Below are 27919 nucleotides of genomic sequence, written 5' to 3'. Positions count from 1 at the left end.
ATATGTCCATCCAATCTGCCTCAGAGGGAGCAGCTAGAGTAGTGCCCAGTGCTCACAGAAGAGCTCTTCATGGGTTTGTTTAGACCTGAATACCTAAAGATCAACTCATTAGGGTACAAAAATTCAGTTCGGCTGTTTGAATAAAATTGATAAATTCAGCAACAGTGATTGATAGGTGGATGGGTGGGTGGATGCATGTTAAGTGTGCAGATTCCTTTCAGTGGGTCACCTGCACTCTTGTTTGGCTGTAAGCCATCACAGAGAGACTTACCTTAAGTAAGTAAAGCCAGTTTGGGTCTGTATCATACCTATGAAGATCTCTATTTCAGAGCATTCCCCAGGTTCCTTAGAAGCTCTCTGCAAAATTGTGCTGTGTACAGCCATGTGTGTAGTCATAGTCAGCAGATGGACCTGACACTGATGTTGACCTTAGTGTTCTGTTTCTGTGAAGGCAACTGCACCAGATACAGTGCTAGATCCTAGTGTCCCTCTGCTGTAATTTGTGCTAAATTATTGTTGTCATAGTTTGACCAGGCTTTATATTTATATATATACTTGTATAGACTTTTCAGTGTGCTAGCAAGAAAAATGTGAAATACAGCCCCCCCCCCAAAAAAAACAACAAAAAAAAAAACCAACATATATATTCTTTGTTTTTCAAACCCTCAGGACTCTGATTCACCACGACACTCAACAGCCTCCAACAGCTCCAACCTAAGCAGCCCACCAAGTCCATCTTCCCCACATAAAACCAAGTCCCAATCCCTGGAACGCAGTGAGCACCCAGGCTGGGAGACCTGAGGCCAGCCCCAGTCTGCCACCCACTCACCCTCCTCCCTAGCTCTGCTGAAGGTCTCAAGAGCTTGAAAACCCCTTTTTTTCCTCTTAGGTAAAAATATAAGTGATGAACTGACTCCCAGAAGGAATTTATACACTACACATGGGGTAGTATGTTAGTAACTCCTGCAAAAATAGATTGGGTTATTGTGTTTATACAAGGTGCACATTTAAACTACACCCAAGCCTTTTTAAGCCTTGCTTTGGCATCACTTTTTTTTACCTGCCAGTGAAAGACCTGAACTAGTGCTTCACGTCTGGAGGAGAAGTACCTGGACGTGTGTTATGGGGGAAAAAAGAAAACATTGCCCCCTAGTGGGCTTTGTTTTGAGGAAGAAACACTCAGTACTTTGCCATCTTAGAGTTTTGCAAAGTTTTAATGATTTTATCTGCCAGTTGCAATATTATTTTAAACTTATTAAAATAATCAAAATACCTATACATCCCTAATTAAAAAAAAACACTACAGTCAAGTCACCATTCTTTGGTCTGCTTTTGCTTAAAAACATGGTGAATTCAGAGAGGAGTAGTTATAAACTGTTCACTTATTAAACCACTTCTACAGTGGCCACAAGACAACATAATGTCGTCCCCAGCCTCGGCACTACACTTAAACCAACTTCTGCACTCTGGTGCCATGCTGATCTTTCACATGTAAAGCTTGGAATACAGTAGAAATAGACTGCGTTTAATAATGTACATAGAGTTTAAGTAGAGTATAATATATTATGATAAATAACACGTATATTGTGAAAAAAGTGTGACTTGGAGAGTGGTATTTTCTTTTGACTTTGTGTGTCAAAACTTTGATGCAACAAGTTTTAATTTAACAATTTCAGCATTATCAGAGTAAGCTTTCATAATTCCACAGAGTTTGGCTGGATTAATTAACTCATTAGGCAAACTCTAGCAAATACTGTATCCAAACATTGCTCAGAAAAACCAGGCACATGAATGCACGTGTATGTGGATGTGTATGAATACACATGAGAACATATAAGAGCATAGAAACACAATTCCACAGTCACATAAGCCTTGTGGTGAATGTATCAGAGTTTTTGCAGCCTTCTTCTGTGTCCTCTTCTCCTTGCCTGATTTTATGTGCGTCATGGTTTCTTTACCAGAGCAATAATGCTGTTTCCAAAGAATTTTTGTTAAATCATCATTACAGTTTTTGTCTTTTTTTTTTTTTGTTATGGGCAATTTGTTTTAATGTGTGTTTATTGACTCACATGACTCAGAACACAGAAACCAAACGTAGCCTGATGTGTATGTATACATAAAAAGTGTAATCTGTATGTTACCACTGGTTTTATGACACTAAAGTCACTGTTGTGTGACACTCAGACATCACAATATGGTTAAGCTTTGGAGTGCTTCTTCCCACAGGGGAGCATTCAAGGGCTTTAACTTGATCTCACTGGTGCATATATCTGTTGCCTCTACTTCTGCTACTTCTTGTAGCTAGTAATGACAAAATGGGGACAGTGAGGGGAAAGGTTTTATCATACGTTGATGGCAAATTGTGAGATGAATTATTCATCTGCGAGGGAATAACGCTAAGCTGTTGTATTGATTTTTTTTTTTTTTTTTTTTTTATTGTTCAGGGAATGTATAGAGTGTAAAGTTAGACTATCAACCACCCCTGGGTCTCACATACCTCAGATTAGTGAGGCAAGCCATTCACTATAATTCAGCTACAGAGTACACCAACCCCCTGTCCCAAAGTTCACACTTGTGGATGTGTGTACTTGTGTGCGTGCTTTTTGATATTTCAGATGTTTCCACAGTGTGAGGTGCTGTAACTGAAGACTTCACTGAAATATTTGGCAAGGTTTGATGCTTTGGTGGCAGTCTCAAACGTTGCTTGATAACTATGTTAATGTCACATGTTCACATTCTGAGAATATCCACAACTGCCTGTCTCACCATGCAAAAGCGCAAACTTGCAGCCTTAACGAATGCTTGTGCACTTTTGTTAAACTTTTCTCACATCAGTGCATACTCAAGCAAAACCACAAAAAGCTTGTGTGAACTTTGACAGGCCCTATCTCACTCATTCCGTATAGTACACATTATGAAGTGGCAATTAATGTTTTTAGATGTAAGTATCTTATGTTTGCAGGAGTTTGTCTTTACCCGACAGGTTTATATATATATATATATATATATATAATCCTTTTGGCATATTGTTTAATGCTGATTATTCCTTTCAAGATATTCCTAGGGTCCAGTAATTCAGGCTCTTGGAGCAATTTATAAATTACCCAAATCTCAAATTTCAGACAGTGTTACAGGGCAAATTTTGCATCTTATAGAAAAAAAATATTTATAAAAGCACACATTTGAGTATGGATTTCACAAAAGTATGTATATCTAAAAGTGTCACAAGACTGAATGATTAAGTTCGGCTTTTTGTCGCAGTTCTGTGAAAACTTTGTCTCCTGAACAGCTGTTCAATGGAGAAGGGAATTTTTTGTATCTTTCACTCATTTGACCTGATTCTAAACTTTTAAGATGTATGGAGATGTTGTTTTTACTCCCAGATCTGTGAATTGCATAGAGGATATGCAGGAGACATTCAGCTGTGGGTTCATGAGTGGAAAACAAATCTAAACATTCTGGAGTTACAAGGTTTTCTGGCAACAGCGACATTTTTTATATACCTTTATGCAAACATTTACATTTTCACTGTGGACCAGTCTTGGCATATTGTATTCCTAAAGGAACAGTTTATTTGCAATGTTTGGTATTGTTTGGGACCTTACTTATGCCTTTGAGGTGTTACATAGTCATGTTAATTCCTACTGAATTTGAATGACCATACTCCATAGTGTAAGCTTAATTCAGAGTGCTTTTGCCTTGTGGAATTCGGGCTACGATGGGTAGAATGTTTATACCAGAATTATGGTATAATATAACAGGAAACCTGTTTGAGATGTTACTCAGGTATGTTAGAACCAATGATTTATTTTATTACAGTGAGGAATAGAGAGACAGCACAATGACGGACATGGCTATTCCTTTGTCTGTCATTTGGTGTTATTTTAGGACTGTTAATTAGCTGTTTATAGGGCAACATTAGAGGAAGGTGCCTTAGTTGACCTCGTTTGAATGCTGGGCAGTGTAGGTAGGAATTTGGATTAGATTTTAGAGCAGAATTGAGGGACGATTTCAAACACAAACGCACCTGCATTTCAAAGAGTGTTTACTCTGCCTTGTATGTTAACTGCTATTTCATATCATACATTATATTTTCTAGACTTTAAGGTTTTTTTGTAAGAATATGTACAGTTTTGCATGTCATAGGTGTAATCACTTGTTTTAAAGATTCCAAGGCTGGATTTTTTCCACTTGTTTCATTTTAGCTTATTTTATTGATCTGTGTGGTGTGGAAGCTTGGGGTGTAAAGACGATGACCCCACTACATTTTTCTTTTGTTTGTTGGGTTTTTTGGGCACATTCTTATTTAAGGTGGAATGTCATGGAGTTTATATTTAATTAGCCACCATTCTTTTCACATTCAGAACCCATAACATGACTGATGTATTACAATAAAATGAGGAGCTGTTACAAGACTGAATTTTACTCATGATTGTTCATTTCTGCTTGTCTCAAGGGAATGAAGGAAGACACTAAAAAGTAGAAATGAGAGCTACTAAGGGCTGTAAAACGTGTTTTCATAAAATTTTTTATTTAAATCTTGCTTGACCCTAGAACTGAAAAGAACGTCTATACACATTCAACATAACAGTTAACCACTGTTAAAGTGCTAAATCTTTTCCCTCTACAAAAATCTGCAATCTGTACAACCGACAAAGGAATTCAGCATGAAGATTAAGCATACTTTGGAGATTGAAGGCAAAGATACTGGAGAAGCAGTAGTAGCTGTCACAAACGTGGCCAGTTTACAAAGCTCAGGTCCACAGTCACATTTTCAGGCACTGAAAACCACAACGTTAAATCTCTTTTTTCAACAGGTAAACAAAAGCAGGATAATGACCCAAAATTTCGGTTCAGCTATATTTTAACAAACGCTAGACTTGGTGCAGCTCATAATAAAATGCCAGACAATACCAAATATTTATACCTTATCATAAATAACTCCAATTATATCAAATTCCGTTTTCGTCCCCAGATAAATCTGCCTGGAAAGAGAAACATTTTGCAGTGTTACACAAATAACATCTTACAGTAGGAGCACACATTGCATACTGAAGTGACCGACAAATTTCAGGCAGGAGTACGCTTTCCAAAGCTTTGCATATAGAGTGCTGCAAACAGACTAAAGAAAAATGTCATTAACAGGACAAGCAACATAGGCGGAGTGTTCACTGCAATCTGAGGAAAGGCAGGCATGGGACCTCTGGGCTGATGAGGTAGGCGCAGCAGGGAACGTGGGGATGAAGGACTAAGCACATCTGGTGGTGGTGAGGTTTTCTGGTACACTGTTCTTGAGAAGTACTGCAGTTAGTGTACAAGTATACAGAAAATGTATACATCAAACGAGCCAATGCATGAGTAAAGCCTTTGCTTTCCGCATCCTCTTCCACTCTACCAAATGAAAACGATACATGCAGTCACTTGCCAGAGGCACATCAATGCCAAGGTTCATAGTAACCTCAGCCAAATTCTCCTTACTTTATCTGCCCTTGGCTTTCAGTGCTTAAACCCGAGAGCTAAAGGATCATCTTGTCATCCAGTGACTGGTATCCAGAGTTGCTTTAAGGAGGGCTTTGAGGGGTGTAGATGATCTAATTGGGAAAAAGCTGTGAGTCAGCAGGTTGAGACATTTCAGCTTTGAGCCTGTGGACAGCTGCACGCTGCCCTCTTTTATTTCCCACCCCTAACTGTGAGAAACTGCCACCGTACTACAGTCACTTAGCAGGGGGCAGAGTCCTGCCGCTGTATCACTTTACACTTACTCACTTTACCTCACAATCACCTAGAACTTCACAGTATCAAAGAAACCATCTGGTCTTATCAGGTGTAAGGTGTATCAGAGGCCATCTGCGGTAAAAAAATCCACACTGTGGACTTGAAAGTCTCTGATGGTGATCTTACACATGAAATATGGAACTTTGGAGTACCAGGACGAATGCAGCCTCCAGATTAGCACCATCTCCTGCTTCTGCAAAGCAAGGAGTCTCTTTATGTGAGCGTTCAGGTCCGAGCCCTGAGCTGACACTGAGGGCAGTGTCTGTAAACACAACTCTGTCTCTTGTAGTTACGCACTCGCTCCATCTTCTTCCATCACACGGTTCATGCTGGAACCATGAGTTATGTTAGTGGGTGGAGCACTGCTCAAGTCTCGTACACTGCTATGCCGTGATTGGCTGTCGAGGCGGTGAAGGCTGCCGTGATGGGACAGCTGCTCATTAAGGCGGGGCATGCTCCCGTAAGGTGGACGTTCCTCCACACCTCTGTGACTTGTGGGAGTGTACCTGTAGTAGGAAAATAAGAGGGTAACCAAGTTCAGACTTTTTTGTAAAACCTGTACTGTGAGATCACTCAGTGTAACAAGTCTGAACGATTCCTTTCACATAGTATTTCCATTATAGCTCAAATCCAGCTTCATCATCAATCTCAGTATGATGGGGCTGACTCCAAGTCACTTTATACAATTTTATATTTTTTACACACACACGCATACATACATATACATATACACATATATACATACATATACATATATATATATACATATACAGACACACACATATACATGCACATACATACATACATATATACACTGCTCAAAAAAATAAAGGGAACACTTAAACAACACCGTGTAACTCCAAGTAAATCAAACTTCTGTGAAATCAAACTGTCCACTTAGGAAGCAACACTGATTGACAATCAATTTCACAGCTGTTGTGCAAATGGAACAGACAACAGGTGGAACTTATTGGCAATTAGCAAGACACACTCAATAAAGGAGTGGTTCTGCAGGTGGGGACCACAGACCACTTCTCAGTACCTTTCTGCTTTCTGGCTGATGTTTTGGTCACTTTTGAATGTTGGTGGTGCTTTCACACTCGTGGTAGCATGAGACGGACTCTACAACCCACACAAGCGGCTCAGGTAGTGCAGCTCATCCAGGATGGCACATCAATGAGAGCTGTGGCAAGAAGGTTTGCTGTGTCTGTCAGCGTAGCGTCCAGAGGCTGGAGGTGCTACCAGGAGACAGGCCAGTACACCAGAAGACGTGGAGGAGGCCGTAGAAGGGCAACAACCCAGCAGGACTGCTACCTCCGCCTTTGTGCAAGGAGGAACAGGAGGAGCACTGCCAGAGCCCTGCAAAATGACCTCCAGCAGGCCACAAATGTGCATGTGTCTGCACAAACGGTTAGAAACCAAGTCCATCGTGATGGTATGAGGGCCCGACGTCCACAGATGGGGGTTGTGCTCACAGCCCAACACCGTGCAGGACGCTTGGCATTTGCCAGAGAACACCAGGATTGGCAAATTCGCCACTAGCACCCTGTGCTCCTCACAGATGAAAGCAGGTTCACAATGAGCACATGTGACAGAGTCTGGAGATGTCGTGGAGAGCGATCTGCTGCCTGCAACATCCTTCAGCATGACCGGTCAGTAATGGTGTGGGGTGGCATTTCTTTGGAGGGCTGCACAGCCCTCCATGTGCTCGCCAGAGGTAGCCTGACTGCCATTAGGTACCGAGATGAGATCCTCAGACCCCTTGTGAGACCATATGCTGGTGCAGTTGGCCCTGGGTTCCTCCTAATGCAGATCAATGCTAGACCTCATGTGGCTGGAGTGTGTCAGCAGTTCCTGCAAGATGAAGGCATTGAAGCTATGGACTGGCCCGCCCGTTCCCCAGACCTGAATCCGATTGAGCACATCTGGGACATCATGTCTCGCTCCATCCACCAGCGCCACGTTGCACCACAGACTGTCCAGGAGTTGCTCATAAATCAGGAGCATGCCAAGGCGTTGTAGGGAGGTCATACAGGCACGTGGAGGCCACACACAATACTGAGCCTCATTTTGACTTGTTTTAAGGACATTACATCAAAGTTGCATCAGCCTGTAGAGTGTTTTTCCACTTTAATTTTGTGTGTGACTCCAAATCCAGGCCTCCATTGGTTAATAAATTTGATTTCCATTGATGATTTTTGTGTGATTTTGTTGTCAGCACTTTCAACTTTGTACAGAGCAAAGTATTCAATGAGAATATTTCATTCATTTAGATCTAGGATGTGTTATTTGAGTGTTCCCTTTATTTTTTTGAGCAGTGACACACATACACACACATACATATATATGCCAAAAAAAAAATCTTAGTCTCCTTTACTGACTTTAGTGAGTATAGTGACTTTTGCCTGCCTTGAAAACACCTCCTAAATTTTGATTATCATCTTTCCCCATCCGGTTCTGTGGTGATGTATTCATATTTCTCCTCCCTTTCTTCTAGCCCCACTTATCATTCTGCAAAATGCTCAGCTAGTTCAGAGACCATCCCAAATACCATGTTACACTCAGACACAACATCATGGTACAGAAGGAAATGCATTATGATTCAGGACTGAGCCCCTATCCCTACAGCCTCTCTGCGTTTAGAAATTGACTCAACGGTGCCTCACCTGCCGTCTCGTGAACGGTGCAGGCTACCATGGTAACTACTCATCTTGCTGTGGACACTGCTGGCTTTGCTGCGCACGTCATCCAGCATGGCTAGGTGAGTGGACGAAGCATGCGTAGAAGTGCCCTGTGTGGAGGTGCCGCGTGACTTGCGGATGATGGGGGTGTTGGGGTCCCGCAGAAGAGACTGGGCAAAATCAGGCTCCTGCAGAACCTGACGACTCTCATTTACTGCACTACTGCAGAGGGAGAAAATGGACAGCATGTTTATATATATATATATATATATATATATATATATATATATATATATATATATATATATATATATATATATATATATATATAAATAAAAAGGCAGTGAGAAGGGTGTAGGGTGTCCTAATTGACAGCCTTTCAACTCAAAGGAATATTTTAGAACAAAAATCAAAGTTTTCTTTTTTTTTGAAAAAAGAAAAAAGTTTTCACAATTTCCTGCTTACCCCAAATGCAGTCTGAAGTTTGCTTCTTTAGTTTTGCATTCGAGCTCTGAAAATTATGTACCTAACACTTAATAAAAGCTTATAACCACCAGCTTTGCTGTGTCTCAAATATACTTGACTGAATTTTTATGGCCAATTCACATTTCTTTCCAGCCAAATTGGACAATGGATTTTTATATCCTTATTTATTTTTTTCCTCCGTGTGAGGGAACACATTTCCACCACATTCTATTGACCAAAATCACATCATTAATAACATTATTTGCAACTTCCTGTTTAGCACAGTAATTCATGCATAAATTTGCTACCACCACATTTTGGTATAAGTGTAGTAGCAGCAGCACTTAAATGCAGCGCAAGTGCACTTGCACTTGTATGCAAACGTTTGAACACCCCCAGTGGAATTCCAATCAGTGAAAATAACACATCCTCTAACCATTTATGACTTTTTTCTGCAAATTTTAGTGCTTTAACTGTATTTGTGGAATTTATTATACTGGAAAAAAATTAAACCATAACTTTTGCACATATGTTTGCATATTTTTATTTATTTATATCTCCAATATGTTAAATTCAGCAAATAAACAGTAATTGTGCATTAAATTGTGCAGAGGTGTGTTCTCTGTAGAGAATGTGTAAACTCATTTTAACTTAAAATCAACAAAACTTCATTTCACCAGGGGCACCCAAACATTTGCATATGACTATACCTTGCGCACTCTATTTACATCATAAAACTGCAACATAAACTGGCCAAAATAAAAATAAATCTGCTAATTGTTGCCGGTTTGGAGTAAAAAAAATTGTATCCCTGCTTGCTTTTGTGTTTTCTAACTCTATATAACTCTATATACTATTGTCTATAAAAATGGACAGAAGTACAATCTAAAAACGACTAAACATTATTTGTATTTTGTACTGACTACCTTTTGACTACCTGCAACTGCTTCTCCCATAAATTAGTACAGATAAAAAAAAAAAATAATAATAATAAAAAATACATACTCCTTGCGTCGACGCCCGTGGAAAAAGCTAGCCCACTCAAAGCAGGTCTTCTTACTGCCAACCCAGAATACGGATGGGATGCCAACAACCAGCACCATCAGATACTTCATTAGGAAGAGAACCAGGTCAGGCCTGCTGGTCTGTTCTACCTACACACACACACGTATATATACACACATTAAATACAGTAAGATAGATCAGTGTTCTTGTAAAAGCCTGTCCCTCACACAACTCTCACTCCCGACCCACTGAGCTCCCTTTGCCTGAAGGCTCTCACGCACTCTGGCGTCTCTCTGCACTTCGGTTACATTCTTCTCTTCACTCAACCAAACACTAAAGCTGCACTCCCACTGTTTGGTTAACAAATGATCTGTGTGATTTCATTTGGCTTTCTGGATAATCTCTTAATGATTTATTTGTTTCTCACGCACCCTTCAGTTACTCCCATCTTCTGCCCTTTGGTACATTTTTGCTGTTTTTGTCTTCATTGTGTTCTCTCTTAAGCCCTATGTGCATGAGTTTCCTCAGACTGCACAGCCCCATGCTTTCAGACAATCCAGCCTTCTCCTCTGAACACAAACACATCACGAGCCCTCGCAATGGAATCTCCCAATTCTCTTTTTCACTCCCTCCAATCAAAGCACCTGGATGTGCGGCTATTCAGGCAAACACACTGCAGCACTGCAACACGCATGCTCATTTTTATATCTTGTTGGGACTCAAACGAATATGATTTTGTTAAACATTTTAGTTAAAGAACGTTAACCAATGGTTAAAATTCAATTCAAATAGAATTTTTCCAAATACACTTTTTCTTTCTTTTAAAAATGCCAATTTGCTGGACCTAATAAGATCTGTCTTTCCTCCAGAAAACTTGTTTTTGTCCTGAAAATGTAGTTAAGCTGAGGCTGGGGTGTTCATTACACACACAGATGCAGGGTCTTCAGTGGGAACTATCAGATGACATGGGCTGAAATTGGAATTCTTGAGCCCCGACATGCTTCAGTGAGACAGAAAAAGTTCAGAATGAGGACCAGCGGCTGAGACTTTATCTGCCCCCCACATTCTGACAAATCCTCACTGACTCGTATTAATACTCATATTATGCAGGCTAAATTACACTCACACACTCCAGTGCATCTCTATTAATTAACTGTTTCCATACAAATTGGACCCAGTGAACCACATTAATTTGTCTAAGGTTTCATCAGACCATGCCCTGTTTTAGCAGCTGTTGCAGGAATGTGAGTGGCACCCCCGGCCCTTCCTCGGCTTGGAGCATTCTTTCAGTTCACACACATGCTAGAAACCCTTTTCAGAAACACAAAGGGAAAAAACACAAAGACCATGTGTCACTGTCTGTTCAGTCACCTCAAACCTACGTGAGACATGAAACTGTTGAAGTGATAGTTCAGTGAAAAAACAAAGTTTACACAATTAGCCCCTCACCCCGAACGTAGCCACTCAGCAAAGACAGGTTTGCACTCTGAAGTGTAGGTTGGCTTCTGTCACTGTAATCTGTGTCACTGTTATCTAGAACAATGGGCAATAATACAGACAAACTTTAAGCTTCAGGATGACCACTACTACTTTTTTTTATAGTGTGGTGATTTAGGCAGTGTTATGTTTTTATAGTGTGGTGATTGTATGAGCTTCCAGTATTTGCTATAATAACCTTTTAGCTCCAATACAAAAAAAGAAGCAAACACTAGACACCCAGCTACAGCCTTAAATGCCTTAAAGGCCTGAAATGTGGCCAGAACCCAAATACAGTCCAGAACCTGTCTGTAGAAGCCCAATGCGACCCACAATTTCAAGTTTTGAGAAGAAATTTAACCCGTAGCCGAAACCTATGCTATCAAGTTTTGAGTCCAAAACTGACTTCATTCTAACAAAATTCTGGATGAAACTGAACCAGACCAGCCCAGCATCCCCCAAAGGGCTGAATAAAATATGACATTTCCAATCAAAGTGCTGGTTAAATTACTGCATAGTGACAATAACAGCCACTATTAGATCACAAATACAATAAAAAAAAAAAAACATAAAATAGGACTGAATAATCCACTGCTCAAAATTAAGGTCTAACTCTGTTTTTTTTTGGATAGGTCTGGCTAAAAATGCACTTTCCATAATGTGCTGTTCTCATGCTGTGCAGTGCTGATCTTGTAATTTATTAGCTTTCATCCTTTAATCCTAAAACACATTAAATATAACATATTGAGCATAGAAAAAGTTTTAGCCAAACAACTTATATACAAATGTCCTTTTAGCTGCACTCACCCATGAGCGTTTCCAGCATGCCAGCAGAAAGGAGGAATAAAATAAGGGGAAAAGACTAAAGTAGAAGGAGAATGCGGGTAAAGTCAGTTAAAAGTTGGAGGCGGACTGTGAGAACCAGAATGTGGAATTTAAATCTGACCTGACACATTTAGAATATAATATTCAGGCAAATATTTTAAGCTCTACATCAAACAGCTTTTGGCTGATCGACTTTGTTTGGGGTGTGGAAAATTGTGTGAATTAGGTTGTTTTGATGAACTATCACTTTAAGATGAATCTTACTGCACTGATGTTCTAATCTTATGCAGAGTTAATGCAGTTGCATCGCTCTCCAAGTCCATGACAGCCCACTGGCCTGTCCAGCACTGTATCAGTGTCTTTGTGCACAAGCCACTATGCTCTTTATGAAAAAGGAGAGGTGATGACAGGCCATCACCACCTTCTAATCATGCTGCTGGTCTGTGTGTGTGAGTGTGTGCAGACAAAGGTCTATCCTTCATTATCATCTCCACACTAAAGCCGCATCAAACAGCTCTCCCCTAAGCGCTCTTCTTTAAACCACTACAGAGGCCCGTCACACAATGCAAGCAGCAAAGCGTGACCTAACAAGCCTTCAACTGATGAGAGTGCGAGAGGAAAAGCAGGAAAGATGTAGAGAGAGTCGTTTACCCGTGTACTCTCTGCCTGCCCTCTCATCCTGACATCTGCTCCGCTCACTCCAGCACACCTACACCTAAATGAAGTGTAGCTCAGTTCAGATGCTCAATAATTAAAACTATAAGCTCTGCGTAGGCAAGGCACAGATAGTGGGAGTACACGAAGAAGACCACCTGGCCCGCGAGGGCTGGGGAGAGTGAGTGAGAGCGTGTGTGAGTGAGTAACCAGGTCACGTGACGCTCAGCTCCACTTGGTTCGCTATGTTATTGTGCAGAGAGAAATACTGAGAGTCTAATGTTACATGGTAACGTAAACGCCCAGTGTGTCGCTGTAGTGTATCACATCACACTGTCTTTTCACCGAGGCACACAAAAGAACTCCTAACTAGGATGCCATTTGAGAAATGTGGGTCTTGAAATATTCAGCTCTTAGCAAAAAATCCTGTCCCATACAGCCAGAAATACTGCACATATAAAGAGAATGTAACATCTAAAAAGTAACTCCATCAATTTAACATTTCTGCATAATTAAATTATTAAGAAGTAAACAGTCATTCAGAGCGGATTGATGTAAAATGTTCTGTGAAACTTACCGAGGCAGAATCGTCAAAATCGTTCACAGATATCTAAAATGTTTAATGCCTCTTAAAGCTCCTTATAGAATGTTATTACATGAAATTTACATTCCATGATTACATAGGCAGTGCCTGATGACAGACACTATATTACAATAGTTTTAAAAAGGTTTTGGCTTAAACATAATTTAAAAAGACAAATAATGTTCACTGATAATTCTAAATAGTAAATTAAATGGCTACATTTGCACTGTAAACAACATGACTCCTGGTTCCCATCACCACCACTGTAAAGAAAAGAGCTTCTCTACAACACATCATTTCACACAAAACCACTGATTCTTTTTTATTCCCTTGGTTGCATTATGCAGAATGTTCAAAAAAATATCACTGGAATTCCCCTTTAATTGCAATGATCAGTTAGAACAAAATTAAGTGCATAGTTAATTTCAATATACTGAACTGTTATAAGTCACAATGGTTGACAGTAACAATAAAAGCATGCTGTAATATGATAATCTTTTCTGACCTGTAGCATTGAAATAAGTGGAGGAATTCTGTTGAATGTGGTGAATCAAAATTTTTAATCAAAACCAGATTTGTGTACGCAAGAAGAAAATATTCTGCAGTGATTTCAATCTGAAATGCTATTCCTTTGCGTACAGTCTTGTTTTATGAAAAGATAAAACATTTTTGCCATGTGTTTTGTCATTGCAGGCATGGCTGAAGTGCAAACTCCTACTTGTTCAATGGATAAAGCAAATTAAAAGTAAATGTTAACCATGTAATGAACTAAGCAATTCTCTAATAAATGTTAACAGTATATCAAACAACAGTAGTAGCCCTTCAGAGAATGAATTATTCTGAAGTCCTGCAGTGCAGCAGATTATGTTAATATGACTGGCTCTATGAAAAATCAGTATTCTTACCTGGTAGGGACAGGGGATGTGGTACTCTCTACAGTGTTCCTGCACCCAGGTGGTCTCCCACACAGAGCGGTAGGCTTGTTCATATATGTAACATCCCACTACGGTCAGCAGTGGCACCAGGTAAAGGACAGAGAACACACCAATCCGGATCATGAACTTTACCAGCTTGTCCTGGTTCTCTTTCTCCAAAGGGATCTCCATGCGGACCCGGTTTAGAGCAACGATCCCAACCAAGAGCAGAGACACCCCGACCAAGACATCCAGGCACAGGGGGGCCAGCACAAACCAGCGAACAGTGTGAACATCATACAGGCCCACAAAACACACACCGCTGATGTTATCACCTTCAATCTTATTCATGGCCAGCAGCGCCACAGTCAGCAAACCAGGTATGCCCCAGGCACTGGCATGGAACAGCAGGGCTTTCTTTTCAATGGCCTCGCTGCCCCACTTGGGCACAGCAGCCAGGAACCAGGTGATGGTAAGAATGACCCACCACACGCTGCCAGCCATAGTGAAGAAGTACAGCACCATGAAGAGCAGGGTACAGGCTTTATTATGTGAGCCCTGAGTCACTGTGGAGGCTTTAAACTGGGCCGGACTGGCTGCGTTACATGCCACACGGTCTTCCAGCAGAAAGCCCAGGAAAAAGACCAGAGAGACCATCATGTAGCATACAGCGTAGAAGATGATGGGCCGCTCAGGGTAGCGAAAGCGTGTGACGTCGATGAGGAAGGTTAGAAAGGTGAAGAGTGTGGCAGACAGGCAGACGATGGAGATAACGCCAATGAAGTAACGGGCGAAGGTCAGCTCCTCGCGGCGGAAGTACATATTGGGGCAGGGAGGGGAACAGTCTCGCACGCCCAGGAACGTGTAGCCCAACTCAGGCTCAACCTTCAACTCACGGGGGCACCAGAAACCATAATCCCGCTGCACTGACATAGGGGACTGCTCAGTAGTGTTTGTAATGGTCAACAGGTCTACAGCTCGAGGGTAGGGCTCATCACAGTCTGGAAACCTGGAGTTGTGGGCAAAACAGAAAAATTGGATCACTGTTTTTTGCCTCGTCTTTGCCTTCTGTTAGAGTGCTACTTTTAGTTATTTCAGTTGGTTGAAAAACTGACGTGAACAAACTATATTTTATTTAAACCTATGATTGCAAAAAACAACATTATTTGTTATATAATAAGTTGTAAGAATAATACGTTAGATATTTACAGAGATTTGGACGATTGTGATACAGTGATATACCTTTAAAATTACTGACTAATGTATATTTTGTCTATATATTTAAAGTACTGATACTGAAAATATTTTTGGCATCTAGGGCTGTCACAATTATTACACAACTGCCTGACTGCAATTAGATGAACTGACCACAATTATTTACCACAGTTGTCAGCTTTCACAATCATATGTTTATCTCACAACAAACAGATTGTGAACTGGGTGCATTGTTATTCATTTGGATGAAGCAAATTCTTGTAAATAAACTACAACAAAGAAAAAAAACTACAGAAGATTCAACAGCGGTGGGTAAACTTTGGTAGCGGTGGGTAAACTTATTTGAGCTTGAGCTATGCATGTCTGTTTATTTGCATAGAGCTGAAAGCTACTATGCATTGATAGCCAGTAACAGAGATAGTTAATCGGACAATTTGGCCACTTTAGGCTTGTGCTTTAACAGCTACATACAAAAAAAGGACAAACCATTAATCACAATTACTTCTATGGTAATTAATCATTAGCTAAAGTTTCATGCTTGTGACAGACCTATCAGCAAAAAATCTGATCATATCAATCATTTCATATTTTTATCTTTCTTTTTCATATCTAGAAATACTGTGTAGCATAACTTCACTAAGGACTGGGGATTCAGTGCTCTTGGAATTCTGTGTTGAAACTATGTATGGATTCTTTGTGAAGTCCTAGATTGCTCAGCAATTTATAAGGCTTGAAGACCAAATTCCCACCCTGATGACTGTACCTGCTGCACTCCATTTCCTCAGGCCAGGACACCCCAAACATATCCATGAGCTGCTGACAGTCTCTCTTGGAGTGTTTGCACAGACTGCGGCAGGGCAGAGACACTCGGCCATATTCCATACACACAGGGGCGTAGAGTGCACACAGGAAAGGCCTCAGGTCTGTAGAACACTGCAGGTTCACCATGGGGTGGAAGGGCTGCAGAGAGAGATGACGAAAGGATTAGATTCTGCCAAATAAAACTCTGACAGAGTGACAGTTCTCATAACAGCTCGCAGTGTGATGTCTGCACCACTGCAGTGGAACTAATGAAGCCTCTCAGCTGCCTGGCAAGCAGACTTGAATTTATGTTTTTTAATGAAAAATTCTGAAAAAATGTATTTCTATTTCTGCTCCTTTAGGCAGAAATATTTCAGGCATATTGCTTAAAGCTGGTGTGATTCAGAATGAGTTTTTTTGTCTTAGTATGTAGGAGGAAGAGATTAGATATCCAAGACAGTCCACTTGATTAAAGTCAAAGGAAAATAAGTAAAAAAATACTGTCAAGTTACACTATTGCTTTACTTCTGACAAAATCAACATGTCCATGCTTCCATTGGGAGAAGGAAACTCAACAATATGAGTCTGAAAGGATGTGTAGCTGAAGCAGTTACTGAGAAATGAAAAAGACAAAGAAAATTTCCAAATTAAACAAGCTGCTCAACATCACTGAATGTGTTTGAGACTACTTTGATCATGAGAGGAAAGTTTAGCCAATTTTCAAGAAGTGTGAAAAAAATTGCTGTAGATTTTTTTTTTTAGTAAAGGCCTCTGTTGTTGGGACTTCTGTGTAAATTTCTGTTAAATATATTTTTTTGCTTTTTTCTCTGACTGAAAAATTTAGAACTTTCAATATTAATTAATTTTGTTATTTCAATCATTTTGGCTGAAAATTAAGTAAATGAAAAATGAACAGTACTAGGCGTATTGTGATTTCACCCTTCCTGTTTGTACCAATCCTTGCTTCTCAAACTGTTTGTGAACTCCTTGTTTGTTCCATCGAAAAGACTGACTCTCAAGACATTTTAAGAAGTGTCTGCTGAGGTACACAATAACAGGCAGGAAGTTTAGTACAGTAACCCAATGCCCACTTCCCCAGCCTCACCAGCCCATGGGCGGCTCTGACTGCGCTTTTGTGTCCCCAAGGAGACCAGTGCATGCTGGGAGACAGAGCAGCTGTGGAGTTGGGCATTAATATGTAAATCTTTGGTAGAGCCAACAATGGCCTTCCACCTGAGGCCAGCCAATACACATGCACTTCCTGCTGAGGTCTGGCCCTTTGTCATTGCCCCGCTGACTGGGGTACGGAGGGACAAAACACACACAGACACAAGCAATCCACTCTAATCCTGAACTATCTTCAAACCGCATTCTCTCAGCACTTTCCGATTACAAATTTAATCCAATAGTACACGTCAAAAGAAGTTCATCAAAATATTTCCAGAACCATAAGCCTCCACCACAAAGCTGAGCAAGCTGCACAAGATACATCTGACCTTAAAACCAGAGAACTAAAATAACTTTTTAAAATTCACAGGATAGAAATAAGATGTCAGAAAAATCACATCAATATTTAGAAGGGGTCATCAAATATTTAATGGGCCCATGGAGTGGCTAGATTGAAGAGAGATCAAAAGAAACATGACTGGCTGATCTTACCCCCCTTAAGAACCAGCAACAGCAGCCCACCTCTGTAACAGAGATGTAGGAATAACCTGATAAAGACAGCAGTGGCATTTTATCTCCACACTCATGTTCTATTCATTTTCTGTGTCACTACCCCACCTCACTGCCTGCTCTAGCGTTACAGTCTGTAAGTAGCCGCTTGCAGGACTGATCTGTTGGGGCTGACGCTGCTGCTGCTGAATGGTTTAGTGTAGAGGAACTATGAGCCCCAGTGGATTATTCATGGGTGAGGTCGAGCTGCAGAGACTGCACTGTATGAGTGGCAAGATGTTTTACTACACAGCATGTTGGACATGATTGAACAATTGAACAGTGTATCTAGTTGTGGCACATGAATTCAATGAAAAGAAACCATGATGTATATATTATTAAGTCCAGTATTGGAATCACAACTGAAGATTAAAATTGTTGCTCCCTGATTTTTCAATACAGCCAAGAGTGCCTGATAATGTGCCTTATATACACTCACCAGCCACTTTATTAGGCACAATAGTTCAATTGTTCGTTAACACAAATAGCTAATCAGCCAATCACATGGCTGCAACTCAATGCATTTAGATTGGTCTGAGTATTTCAGAAACTGCTGATCTACTGGGATTTTCACGCACAACCAGTGTGTGGCAGTTGTGTGGACGAAAATGCCTTGTTGATGTGAGAGGTCAGAGGAGAATGGGCAGACTGGTTCGAGATGATAGGCAACAGTAACTCAAATAACCATTTATTACAACCAAGGAATGCAGAATACCATCTCTGAACGCACGTCGCACCTTGAAGAAGATGGGCTACAGCAGCAGAAGACCACACCGGGTGCCACTCCTGTTGCCTGGTCTGACAAGTCTCAATTTCAGCTGCGGCATTCAGATTGTAGGGTCAGAATTTGGCGTAAACAACATGAAAGCAGGGATCCATCCTGCGTTGTATCAATGGTTCAGGCTGGTGGTGGTGGTGTAATGGTGTGGGGGATATTTTCTTGGGCCCCTTAGTACCAAGTGAGCATTGTTTAAATGCCGCAGCCTACACGAGTATTGTTGCTGACCATGTCCATCCCTTTATGACCACAGTGTATCCATCTTCTGAGGCTACTTCCAGCAGGATAATGCACCATGTCACAAAGCTCATAATATCTCAAACTGATTTCTTTAACATGACCATGAGTTCACTGTACTCCCATGGCCTCTACAGTCACCAGATTTCAATCCAATAGAGCACCTTTGGGATGTGGTGGAACGGGAGATTCGCATCATAGATGTGCAGCTAACAAATCTGCAGCAACTGCATGATGCTATCATATCAATATGAACCAAAATCTCTGAGGAATGTTTATAACACCTTGTTCAAAGTATGCCACGAAGAATTAAGGCAGTTCTCAAGGCAAAAGGGGCCCAACATTTTACTAATAAAGTGTCCAGTGAGTGTAGATTTCCTTTTTCAGTTTATTATAACAGTCAACATTATGGAAGTACAATATCTGAGATTTTTGTCTTATTCATTGCTTTCTTACCAGCATAACACTAAAGAAAAGGTGTGCTTTATGTGCTAGAACACTTTGTTAGCCCTAAGCTAAACACACTAGCCATGATACAATGATACAGTACATTGTATTGTTACTATAGCTGTAAAATTTATAAATCAATAAATTCAACACCAAAAAAAGTAAGAAAAACAGTTCAGCCATTTTAATAATTGACACGTTTGACATTTTTTATGAAACCACATAGTTATCGAGCTAAATGCTAGCCTGTACCCAGCAGCATGTACAAGATTGCTAGGTCTGCATACTTTGGTGTTTTGGATACTCTGTCTACCTAAATTTGAGGACACAATTTTAACCCCAGGTGCAGTTTTCCACTGCTTCAGAATGCTTGGTAGCTAGCATGCTCTCACTTGTGTTTATTTCCAAAAATAAATGAAAGTGTGCAGGCAGTGTCCCCTGAGAGACTGACAGTTCTTAGCGGAGTCAGAGTGGGATCTGGGGCACTTTCAGCAGAAAACATTCTGCTTTTCTTACAAACCTCATCCACATAAGCACAAACCTATTACATTTTGACACCGATGCGTAAAACCCCTGAAGAAGCAGAAAGGCTTGTAAAAGTGGAGCCCTGATGATCAATAGGAAATCTCAGACTGTCTTAAAGACCTGCCGAGTAGCATTTAAAAAGTCTAGATAATGCAGGGGGGAAAAAACAATAACTAGTAAAACTATACTTTTTTTTTATTTAGGTCTCACAGTAACATGCTGATTGCTACGCTAAAGTCACTGTCAAGAAGATCACCGTGCTCTGTATCATAAACAAGAACTAAATGTCCTAGGGAAAGAAGAGTTCCTCTATTTCAAAATGGATTAAAAAGTGTGCTACTTTTAGGAGACAACAGCTTAATAGATGCACTCCAAACAGAATGTGACAGTAGCTCTGCTTCTCCATCCTGTGTTCCAGGAGCCTCAGCCGCACTCATGCAAACTTCTCTCGTCTCCTACAGGCTTTTAATGCACATTTGGCCTCAATATTTGATGTCTGCGTCATACACGCTGTGTTTGCAGTAAACATGCAGGTACTACAGAGCATGTGTCCACTATATCACAGCTACACAGATTACCACTGAGTTTTGTTTGCCCCAGGGGCTCTAGGGGGAAAAGTGTGCTTGTCCATTCTGCAGCTTGCTGAGGTTTTGCCCCAGTTAGTCCCACACCCACCCGCAGGAGCACTGTGCTCTGAGAGCCATCCATACAAGCACTGCAGGGCATGCTCAATGCATTAGTGTATCTCTCTCATAAGTACATGTCTATATGTACTGATTCTCCCAGACTGCATTTCAGTGACTAATGTGAAGTTCTAATTCTATATATTTTTTTAAATTTTATTTTTTACTATTTTCCACATTTAGAATAATAGTTATGAGCTGCGTAGTGGCCACACTGTGTTACAGAAACCAAAAATATATTATATTTTAGATCCTTCAAGTACTATAAATGTACAAAGTGCTGTGCAGAAGTCTTTGGCTACTAAGCAAATTGCTTAAAACCATTTATCTGGTATATCATTTAACATTAAAATTGATGCAAATAAAAATAAGGCAGTTAAAAGTAACAACCCATTAGAAAAAAAATATTAAAAATATATAGACTATACATGTGCATATTTTGCAGAATATATTTATCTGGGCCATTTTTGAATATTTAAATATTTGTCAATACTTGCATATATATGTCAGCATACTGAAATACATGCACATGTATAGACAAAATATGTGTAACAATGTACATTTTTAATGTTCACATATATCAGGTATATATGGAAATATATTACACATTAACATGTGTATATGTGGGTTATATGGAAACATTTTTGTAGCAGATGGGAAGAATTACTTGTTTTTAAAGATAATTGATATCTTGTGAGCTAGTTAGAAGAGGACATTTTATTTAATGATAGACTGAGCAGCCAAACCAGATGATGAACGATAAATAATCCTGGTTTTCCCATGGAGGGATTTGGAACTGGTTAACTCCTTAAAAAGCTAAGGGCCCAAAGTTTTATTACACACTTCTGTAAATTAAGAAAAGCTTCATTAGTTTGCATTGCAAGTCCCTGAACAAAAAATCCTTAGTATGAAGTTAAGAGGTTGAATAAAAACATTGACTTACATAAAATCACTACCTACTCTATTAAGCCCACTTGTATTTACTCTAATACAAACATTGTTTTCTGAGCAAATAAATGCTTACTGCACAGGTAAATTAAAGCTTTTAAAATATATGATTATTTAAGTGTTTATTTAAGATTAATTCAGGTGTGTAAATGTTGTAGGCACATGAAAATTATCTTTATCATATATTGTTTATTATTGTTTAAAATAATCTTAACAGTTTATCAAGCCAAAATTGAGAAAAATCAGGAATTCCATCACAGGCATGTGCCTTTAGACCAAACTCCTGAATCTCCTGTATTCAGACTTTTTACTGGCACTGTAACTTATTATACATCCTGTGAGATATAAGAAAAAAGAACACTGTTGTTGAAACAAAGGAAGGTGGAGGAATGATTAGGATTGACTCGTATTATATTCCTGAAATGCACATAGAAGCGTATTATCTAGTTTAATCACCCTGCCTCAGACGGTAATGGGTAATTAAAACATTGCACCGTTGGTTCTGAATACAGCACTGCCATGCCAGGCAGGACAGACTGCAGAGGAGGAGCAGCAGGGGGGAAACAGGGTGGGCTTATTGGCAGAACAGAAAAAGAACACATTTTGTCTCTTACAGACGCCAGCAGCCACTCCTCTTCACACACTTCAATGGATGGATTAAGTTTCTGCCTGTTTTTCTATTCTGTATAACCCATGATTTTATTTAAAGAATCAATGCTTGGAGGTTAGTGTTGAAAGCCCTTCAGACCTCAAGAGCAGGACCACATGCTTGTGCTGCTTCCTGGGCTACATGGGCTCATTTTGTGTGTGTGACATGAAAACTGTGCATAAATGCATGCAGCTATTCCAGTCTGAGCTGTATAATCAAGGGAAACATTCAGGTCAGCTATCAGGTTGCAGCCATTCACTTGGAAGCTTATAGGTGGGTAGGTGAGAGAGAGCGCGAGAGCGAGAGAGATAGAAGAGTTTGAGGGAAAAATAAGGGAGGAAGTCCATGAAAGAGAGAGAAAGCGCTATGGGGGCATTCTGGGCTGAGGTGTTTGCCCTGCACTTGATTGACAGCTTCAGTAATCTCATCCTGGGTGACGGTGATGACTGTGGGTCTCGACTTCTTTCTCTCTGTTGCTCGTTTTCTTTCCCTCCAGCTTTCTAACTGTGCGGGTAGAAAACTAGCCAGCTTGGGCTGCTGCTGGTGGAAAGTTTGCCAACTTTCACGGTGAGCCTGTTTGTGAGAAAAGCTGCTCTCCCTGAGGATTAGAAAGTCAAAAGAAACTGGCGCTATAGAGCGAGAGCCTCTCACCTTTTTCCTATCAAGCAGTGCGAGGGTCTAATTAGCTCCGAGTAACTGCCATACATGTATATAATGGATAACTGCCACCCACATGTTTCCTAAAACTGTCCCTGGTGGTTTAATTATCTCTGTGCATTTCAGCACAGCGGCCAGGTCAGGTGACACACCTTACAATCACTTAATCCTGAGAATCTGATGACAACCGACACATAAACAGCCTTAATAACTTAGAAGCTTAGCTGGAACTGAGAGTTCATTAAAGTGGATTGGTTCAAGCTTGAACAGAAACAAATACATACACCTTACACTCCATTTTGACCTCAGGCTGTGGAAAAAAGGACATGAACGTATAATCTCTCAATCCGCAGAGATGTACACCTCTCTCTTTCCTGTACCTCTGTGCCAGTTTTGTAGGTAATGTGTATGACAACACTCGCTGCTGCCTTCCAGGCCTTCATCCACTGCAGCCTTAACTGAATTGCACAGGGTGTGGCAAAATGGGTTTATATAACAGCCAACATGGTCCAACACAACCCAAAGTACTTGTAGATTCCCAATTAAAGTCATTGTTTGATGAAACATCTAATTTACATAATTACCATTTTCCCCTTACACGAAATGTATTCAATCAGCCAACACTTTTGGTGCCTGATGGTTTCTTTTGTTTTGCAATGGAGCTTTAAAGGTATTCTGACAAGCAATGGAAGCTTACAGCCACCCATTACACTGCATTTACATTACGGTGCAGCAAGGTGATTTTCACTTTGCCTCTCGTTCATTTTATGTAGACTGGCTGCAGTTATGTGTGGGGGACTGTGGGAGCAGCAGCACAAAGCATGTGGAGAAAGTGAAAAAAATTGTACATTTTTTAACTTTATGCAAATAAGAGGCTGTTTCACTAAGCATCAGCCAATAAGATTGTTAAAACGTGCCACGGTATGTTACGTCATGTGTCACGTTCACATTCAAATTATATGCTGAAATCAGTTTTCATGGAAGATGGAGGAGAAATTAGAAATTATTTTATGTTATTTCACACTTTATGAAGAATAAGAGATCTTTTCCCAAACACATTTCTTCGAAGCCTTGCCTTCAACTCTGTCATTCAAACTGCATTCAGAGTGGTCTGACATGGAACTTACCTGTTATAAAGAAATTACACTGTCACAATTTACAGTTGTGATAATACGTCTTTGGACACCTGAAGAATGTCCAGTGCAAAATTTAATAAGCAAACTTCGGACACCAAATGTGTTTTGGCTGAACAACTATATTTGGGGTTTTACCAAGCATCCCTATAACTGACCTAACAGCATCGGCCTGTCTCAGTGCAGCATTCACAGCCTCTTGGAAGTCGTCTTTCATCAGCACAGCGCCAAAACAGCAGAGGTACAAGTGATGGGGCAATGTGAGCACATTCAAATGGTTTTAATATGTGCTACGGGCTTTGCTCAGTCTCTGTGACAGAAAGTGCATTTTCTGGCAGGAAGCTGCTGATTGAGAGCTCCTAAAGGAGAACGTCAAACAAGGAGGGAAAGAGCTATGTGAGTGACATGATGACCCCTGTTAGTTCTAGTCAGGGTGAATTAAATGCAGAGTGCAGGAACACACAGAGACTAAAACACAGCCTGTCTGTCCAACCAGAATAAACTCCATCTTCACCAACTGATTGGCTCTGGACAGCCCTCCACATTCTCTCACACAATAGTGAAAAGCCCGGCAGGTCTGAAAAGGAAAATTAGGTGAATGGGGAGTTATTTCCTTAATCTTCGCTCTTTTCACAGTCTTAAAGAAGAAAAGGGGAAAGAAAAGACAGGCAGCTCCCACACTCCCTCTCTCTCTCTCCTGTCACTCTGCCATGCCTCAATCACGAGCAGTCTCTTCTCTTCCTGGCCATGTCTTCCTTCACTCCACTCGTCTCAGCCTTGCTTTCTTTCCCTGCCTTTCCACCAGTGCTGCCATGGCAACCGATGATGCGGAAAACAGGCTGATTTAAGAGAGAGGCTTTGATGAGTCCTCATCCTCAGGGGTCAGAGGTCACCGGGAGAGACCACCTCCTGAGAGCAGTAATGCATGTCTTTTTGTGGCCGCACAATTAAGTCCTGTTGCTATGGTGACCTCCACACTAGCTAAGAGGACGGGGGTCTGCTGGATCCATCTCACATGTGTTTGCACTGTAAGCACTGCAGGGGGGCTAGCAAAGACACTAAGAATGCATTCATAATCAATAATACTAAACAAGACGTAAAATGACAATAATACTCTTATCAAATTCTCAGATTAACATGCCCCATGTCACAACTGTAGAGCTACTAAAAATGCAGCTACATACAGTCCCAGTCAGGAGATTTTAGAATAATAGTAAAACCATCAAACCTACGAAGTAACATACTGAGTTATGCAGTAACCAAACAGCTCTTAACCAATCAAACCTATCTATTTTGGATTCTTCAAAGTAATCTCACTGTGCCTTGCAGCCATTTAAAAAGTATTTTTCCATTTTTTCTTTTGGAAATAATTTACATAGTAATAAATACATAGACTTCAATGTCTTTTAGAGCTAAGCCTTCAGTTTGTGATATAAAGATCACAACTTGGTTGAAGAATGAAAACAAACCACCACTACCACAAAAAACACCTTTGCAATAATGCAAATTATTATTATAGCATGTTAGCGCTTAGCTAACAGTGATTCATGTGAACTTTCTTGGCCGCTCATGATTAAACACTGATATCTAAAGCTTGCAAAATATAAACTGACACACTGTTCAGGCTACCACTCATATTCTCAGTCAGTGATGTTTCTAGGACTTCTGGAAAGCCAAGAGTGACCTTTTTCTTTTTCGTAAAATTGATTCCAATATTTCAGATGTGACTGGTTGACTCCAGTGCCAGTACCTGGTTAAGTTAGTGGTCAATCTGAAACATTAGGTTGTCAATTGAGCTCCTGAAGACCTAACTAACAGAAAAATTCATTTGACTGTACGTGCAAGAATTTAACTGGATTGTTTTCATCTAAAAATTACTCTAAAAAAATCTGTGATTCCCTTCCAATCTTTTAACAAATCTTGCCTGAAATTTCACACTCTCACACTTTGTGATGTGATGTATTTAGCTGTGTTTTTCTTCTTGTGGGATAGTTCCATATCTGCGAGTTCTGATATTCAAGGTTTTAGCAAAAAGTGCTACTGTATCACACTGCTGGGAAGAAAAAAAATTAGCCAAGCACAACATTCAATGGTTTTGGCCCGGTCAGAGTCCAGATTTAAACACTATAGAGAATATTTGGTCTCACATTAAAGACAAACTAGCTCAGCAATGTTTTTCAACTGTTTGAAGCCATCAGTGCTGGGTGGAAACATACTGACTCTTCTTTCTGTAAAACGTTATCACACAAAACTGCAATATTTAAAGAAATCAATAGGAAAGCTATTCCATAATAAGTCACTTTATCTATTTTTTTATGATTTCTTGTTAAGACTATTAAAGCTTAATGTTTTTCCATTTTGGGCTTGGCCCATTTTTTTCCTCAGGAGTGTATTTCAAACATTTATTCCATTAAAGTCTGTATGTGACCCACATTTTGGTTCCTCACTTTCATAACTACACATTAGTTTCACAGCAGTTACTGAATAATTAAGATTGATAAGCTTGAAATGATATGAAGCTTGAATGATTGATGAATGATTAAGCTTAGTGTTAGATATAAGAATTTATATCAAAATGTTTTGGGAAATATGAAAACAAACAATAAATTATCCATGTCCAAGTTATTCCAGTCAAAAGTTTAGTTAGTGTGCTGCACAAATATATCACTCTCTATTTAGTAGCTCCTCGCAAAGCAGCTCTTGTGCTGGCTAAATAGAATTATCTCTAGCAAACTTAGTTTTGTGGTTCAGCACATCAGTTGTCAGTAATAGGACTAGGTGTCCCTCTGGGTTTTTACAGAATGAGATTGAACAGGACATTTAAATAACATTGGAATAAGTAGATAATCTTATTAAAAGAAACTGCTAAACTTTTAGGTTTTAGAACTATTTTAATTATATAGGAAATCAAAAGGGGGTTCTGCATGCTAATCCATGCTTTGATTAGAAATGTGAAACTGACCCATGCTTGACGTTTCAGCATATCGATCATGACCTCACAGTCTCCCACACCCACCCTTTCATTATCAGCCGGTCTGAACATCTGTCTCTGTACGCACTGCGACTCATGTCACAACCACTGTAATACAGCCGTCCCACATCAGCACAGAAGTACCACCTTCCATTTAGCTAAACAGTGTTTTTCCACAAACTATTCAGTCTCTGGTGGAAATGCTGAGTGTGTATTAAAATCATTTGGTCTGTCAAAAACGCTCTGCTGAAAATGTTTTCTTGACGTGGAACGTTACTTGGTTGTGAGTAAAGTAAGTAAAGGCTCATGTCAACATATGAACTGTAAAAAATACATGGTTTAAATAAGTTGAATCTACAGGTGACTTCTACTTATGTGACAAGCTATGGGCCAACCATGTGATCAGCATCAAGGCATTATTGTGTAAGTGACAAGCTAAACAATAGTACTTCTAAAATCTTCAGAAATCCCTTAAGATCTACATATTCACCTTCTGAGAGCAGTAGTTTGGTAGTTTGGTACCTGATCTCAGGATTGCGTGTGAAGAGGATAATGACCCTACACCTACTGCTCACTAGTTTTCATTCATGGGTCATACATCTAGCTCAGCCTAAGCACATAAGGCATGGCTAACCTATATTTATGTTTTGTTTTTATGTGTGTTATTTTAAGCTCTCACTAATCACTTAGTCTTGTTTCACACAGTGAATAGCTCAGTCAACAAAACAAATATTTTCCTTTTCAAACTGAATTCTACTGAACACTGTGTGCTTTAGGCTAA

The 27919-nt window shown here is 40.1% G+C and overlaps 2 protein-coding genes across 15 annotated transcripts in view; one reads left to right on the top strand and one right to left on the bottom strand.

The window, feature by feature from the left end:
* Nucleotides 1–4415, top strand: part of cdc42bpaa (CDC42 binding protein kinase alpha (DMPK-like) a) — a 57870-nt gene extending 53455 nt beyond the window's left edge. For all 14 annotated transcript variants that reach the window (XM_017699877.2, XM_037542186.1, XM_037542187.1 and 11 more), the window contains one exon: nt 670–4415. In XM_017699877.2, coding sequence (XP_017555366.1) covers nt 670–801 — 132 coding nt within the window. In that variant the 3' untranslated portion in view covers nt 802–4415. The remainder of the gene's footprint in view (nt 1–669) is intronic.
* The window catches only part of fzd3b (frizzled class receptor 3b), a 30435-nt gene continuing 6815 nt past the window's right edge, over nt 4300–27919 (bottom strand). Inside the window, exons 3-7 of the mRNA XM_017699863.2 lie at nt 16357–16553; nt 14370–15387; nt 9927–10075; nt 8442–8678; nt 4300–6281 (exon numbers count right to left, since the gene is read on the bottom strand). Coding sequence (XP_017555352.1) covers nt 6065–6281; nt 8442–8678; nt 9927–10075; nt 14370–15387; nt 16357–16553 — 1818 coding nt within the window. The 3' untranslated portion in view covers nt 4300–6064. The remainder of the gene's footprint in view (nt 6282–8441; nt 8679–9926; nt 10076–14369; nt 15388–16356; nt 16554–27919) is intronic.

This window comes from Pygocentrus nattereri, chromosome 10, assembly GCF_015220715.1.
Source record: "Pygocentrus nattereri isolate fPygNat1 chromosome 10, fPygNat1.pri, whole genome shotgun sequence".
NCBI lineage: Eukaryota > Metazoa > Chordata > Actinopteri > Characiformes > Serrasalmidae > Pygocentrus > Pygocentrus nattereri.
Note: the sequence above shows the minus strand (reverse complement) of the source record. Positions and strands in the feature narration are given on the sequence as shown.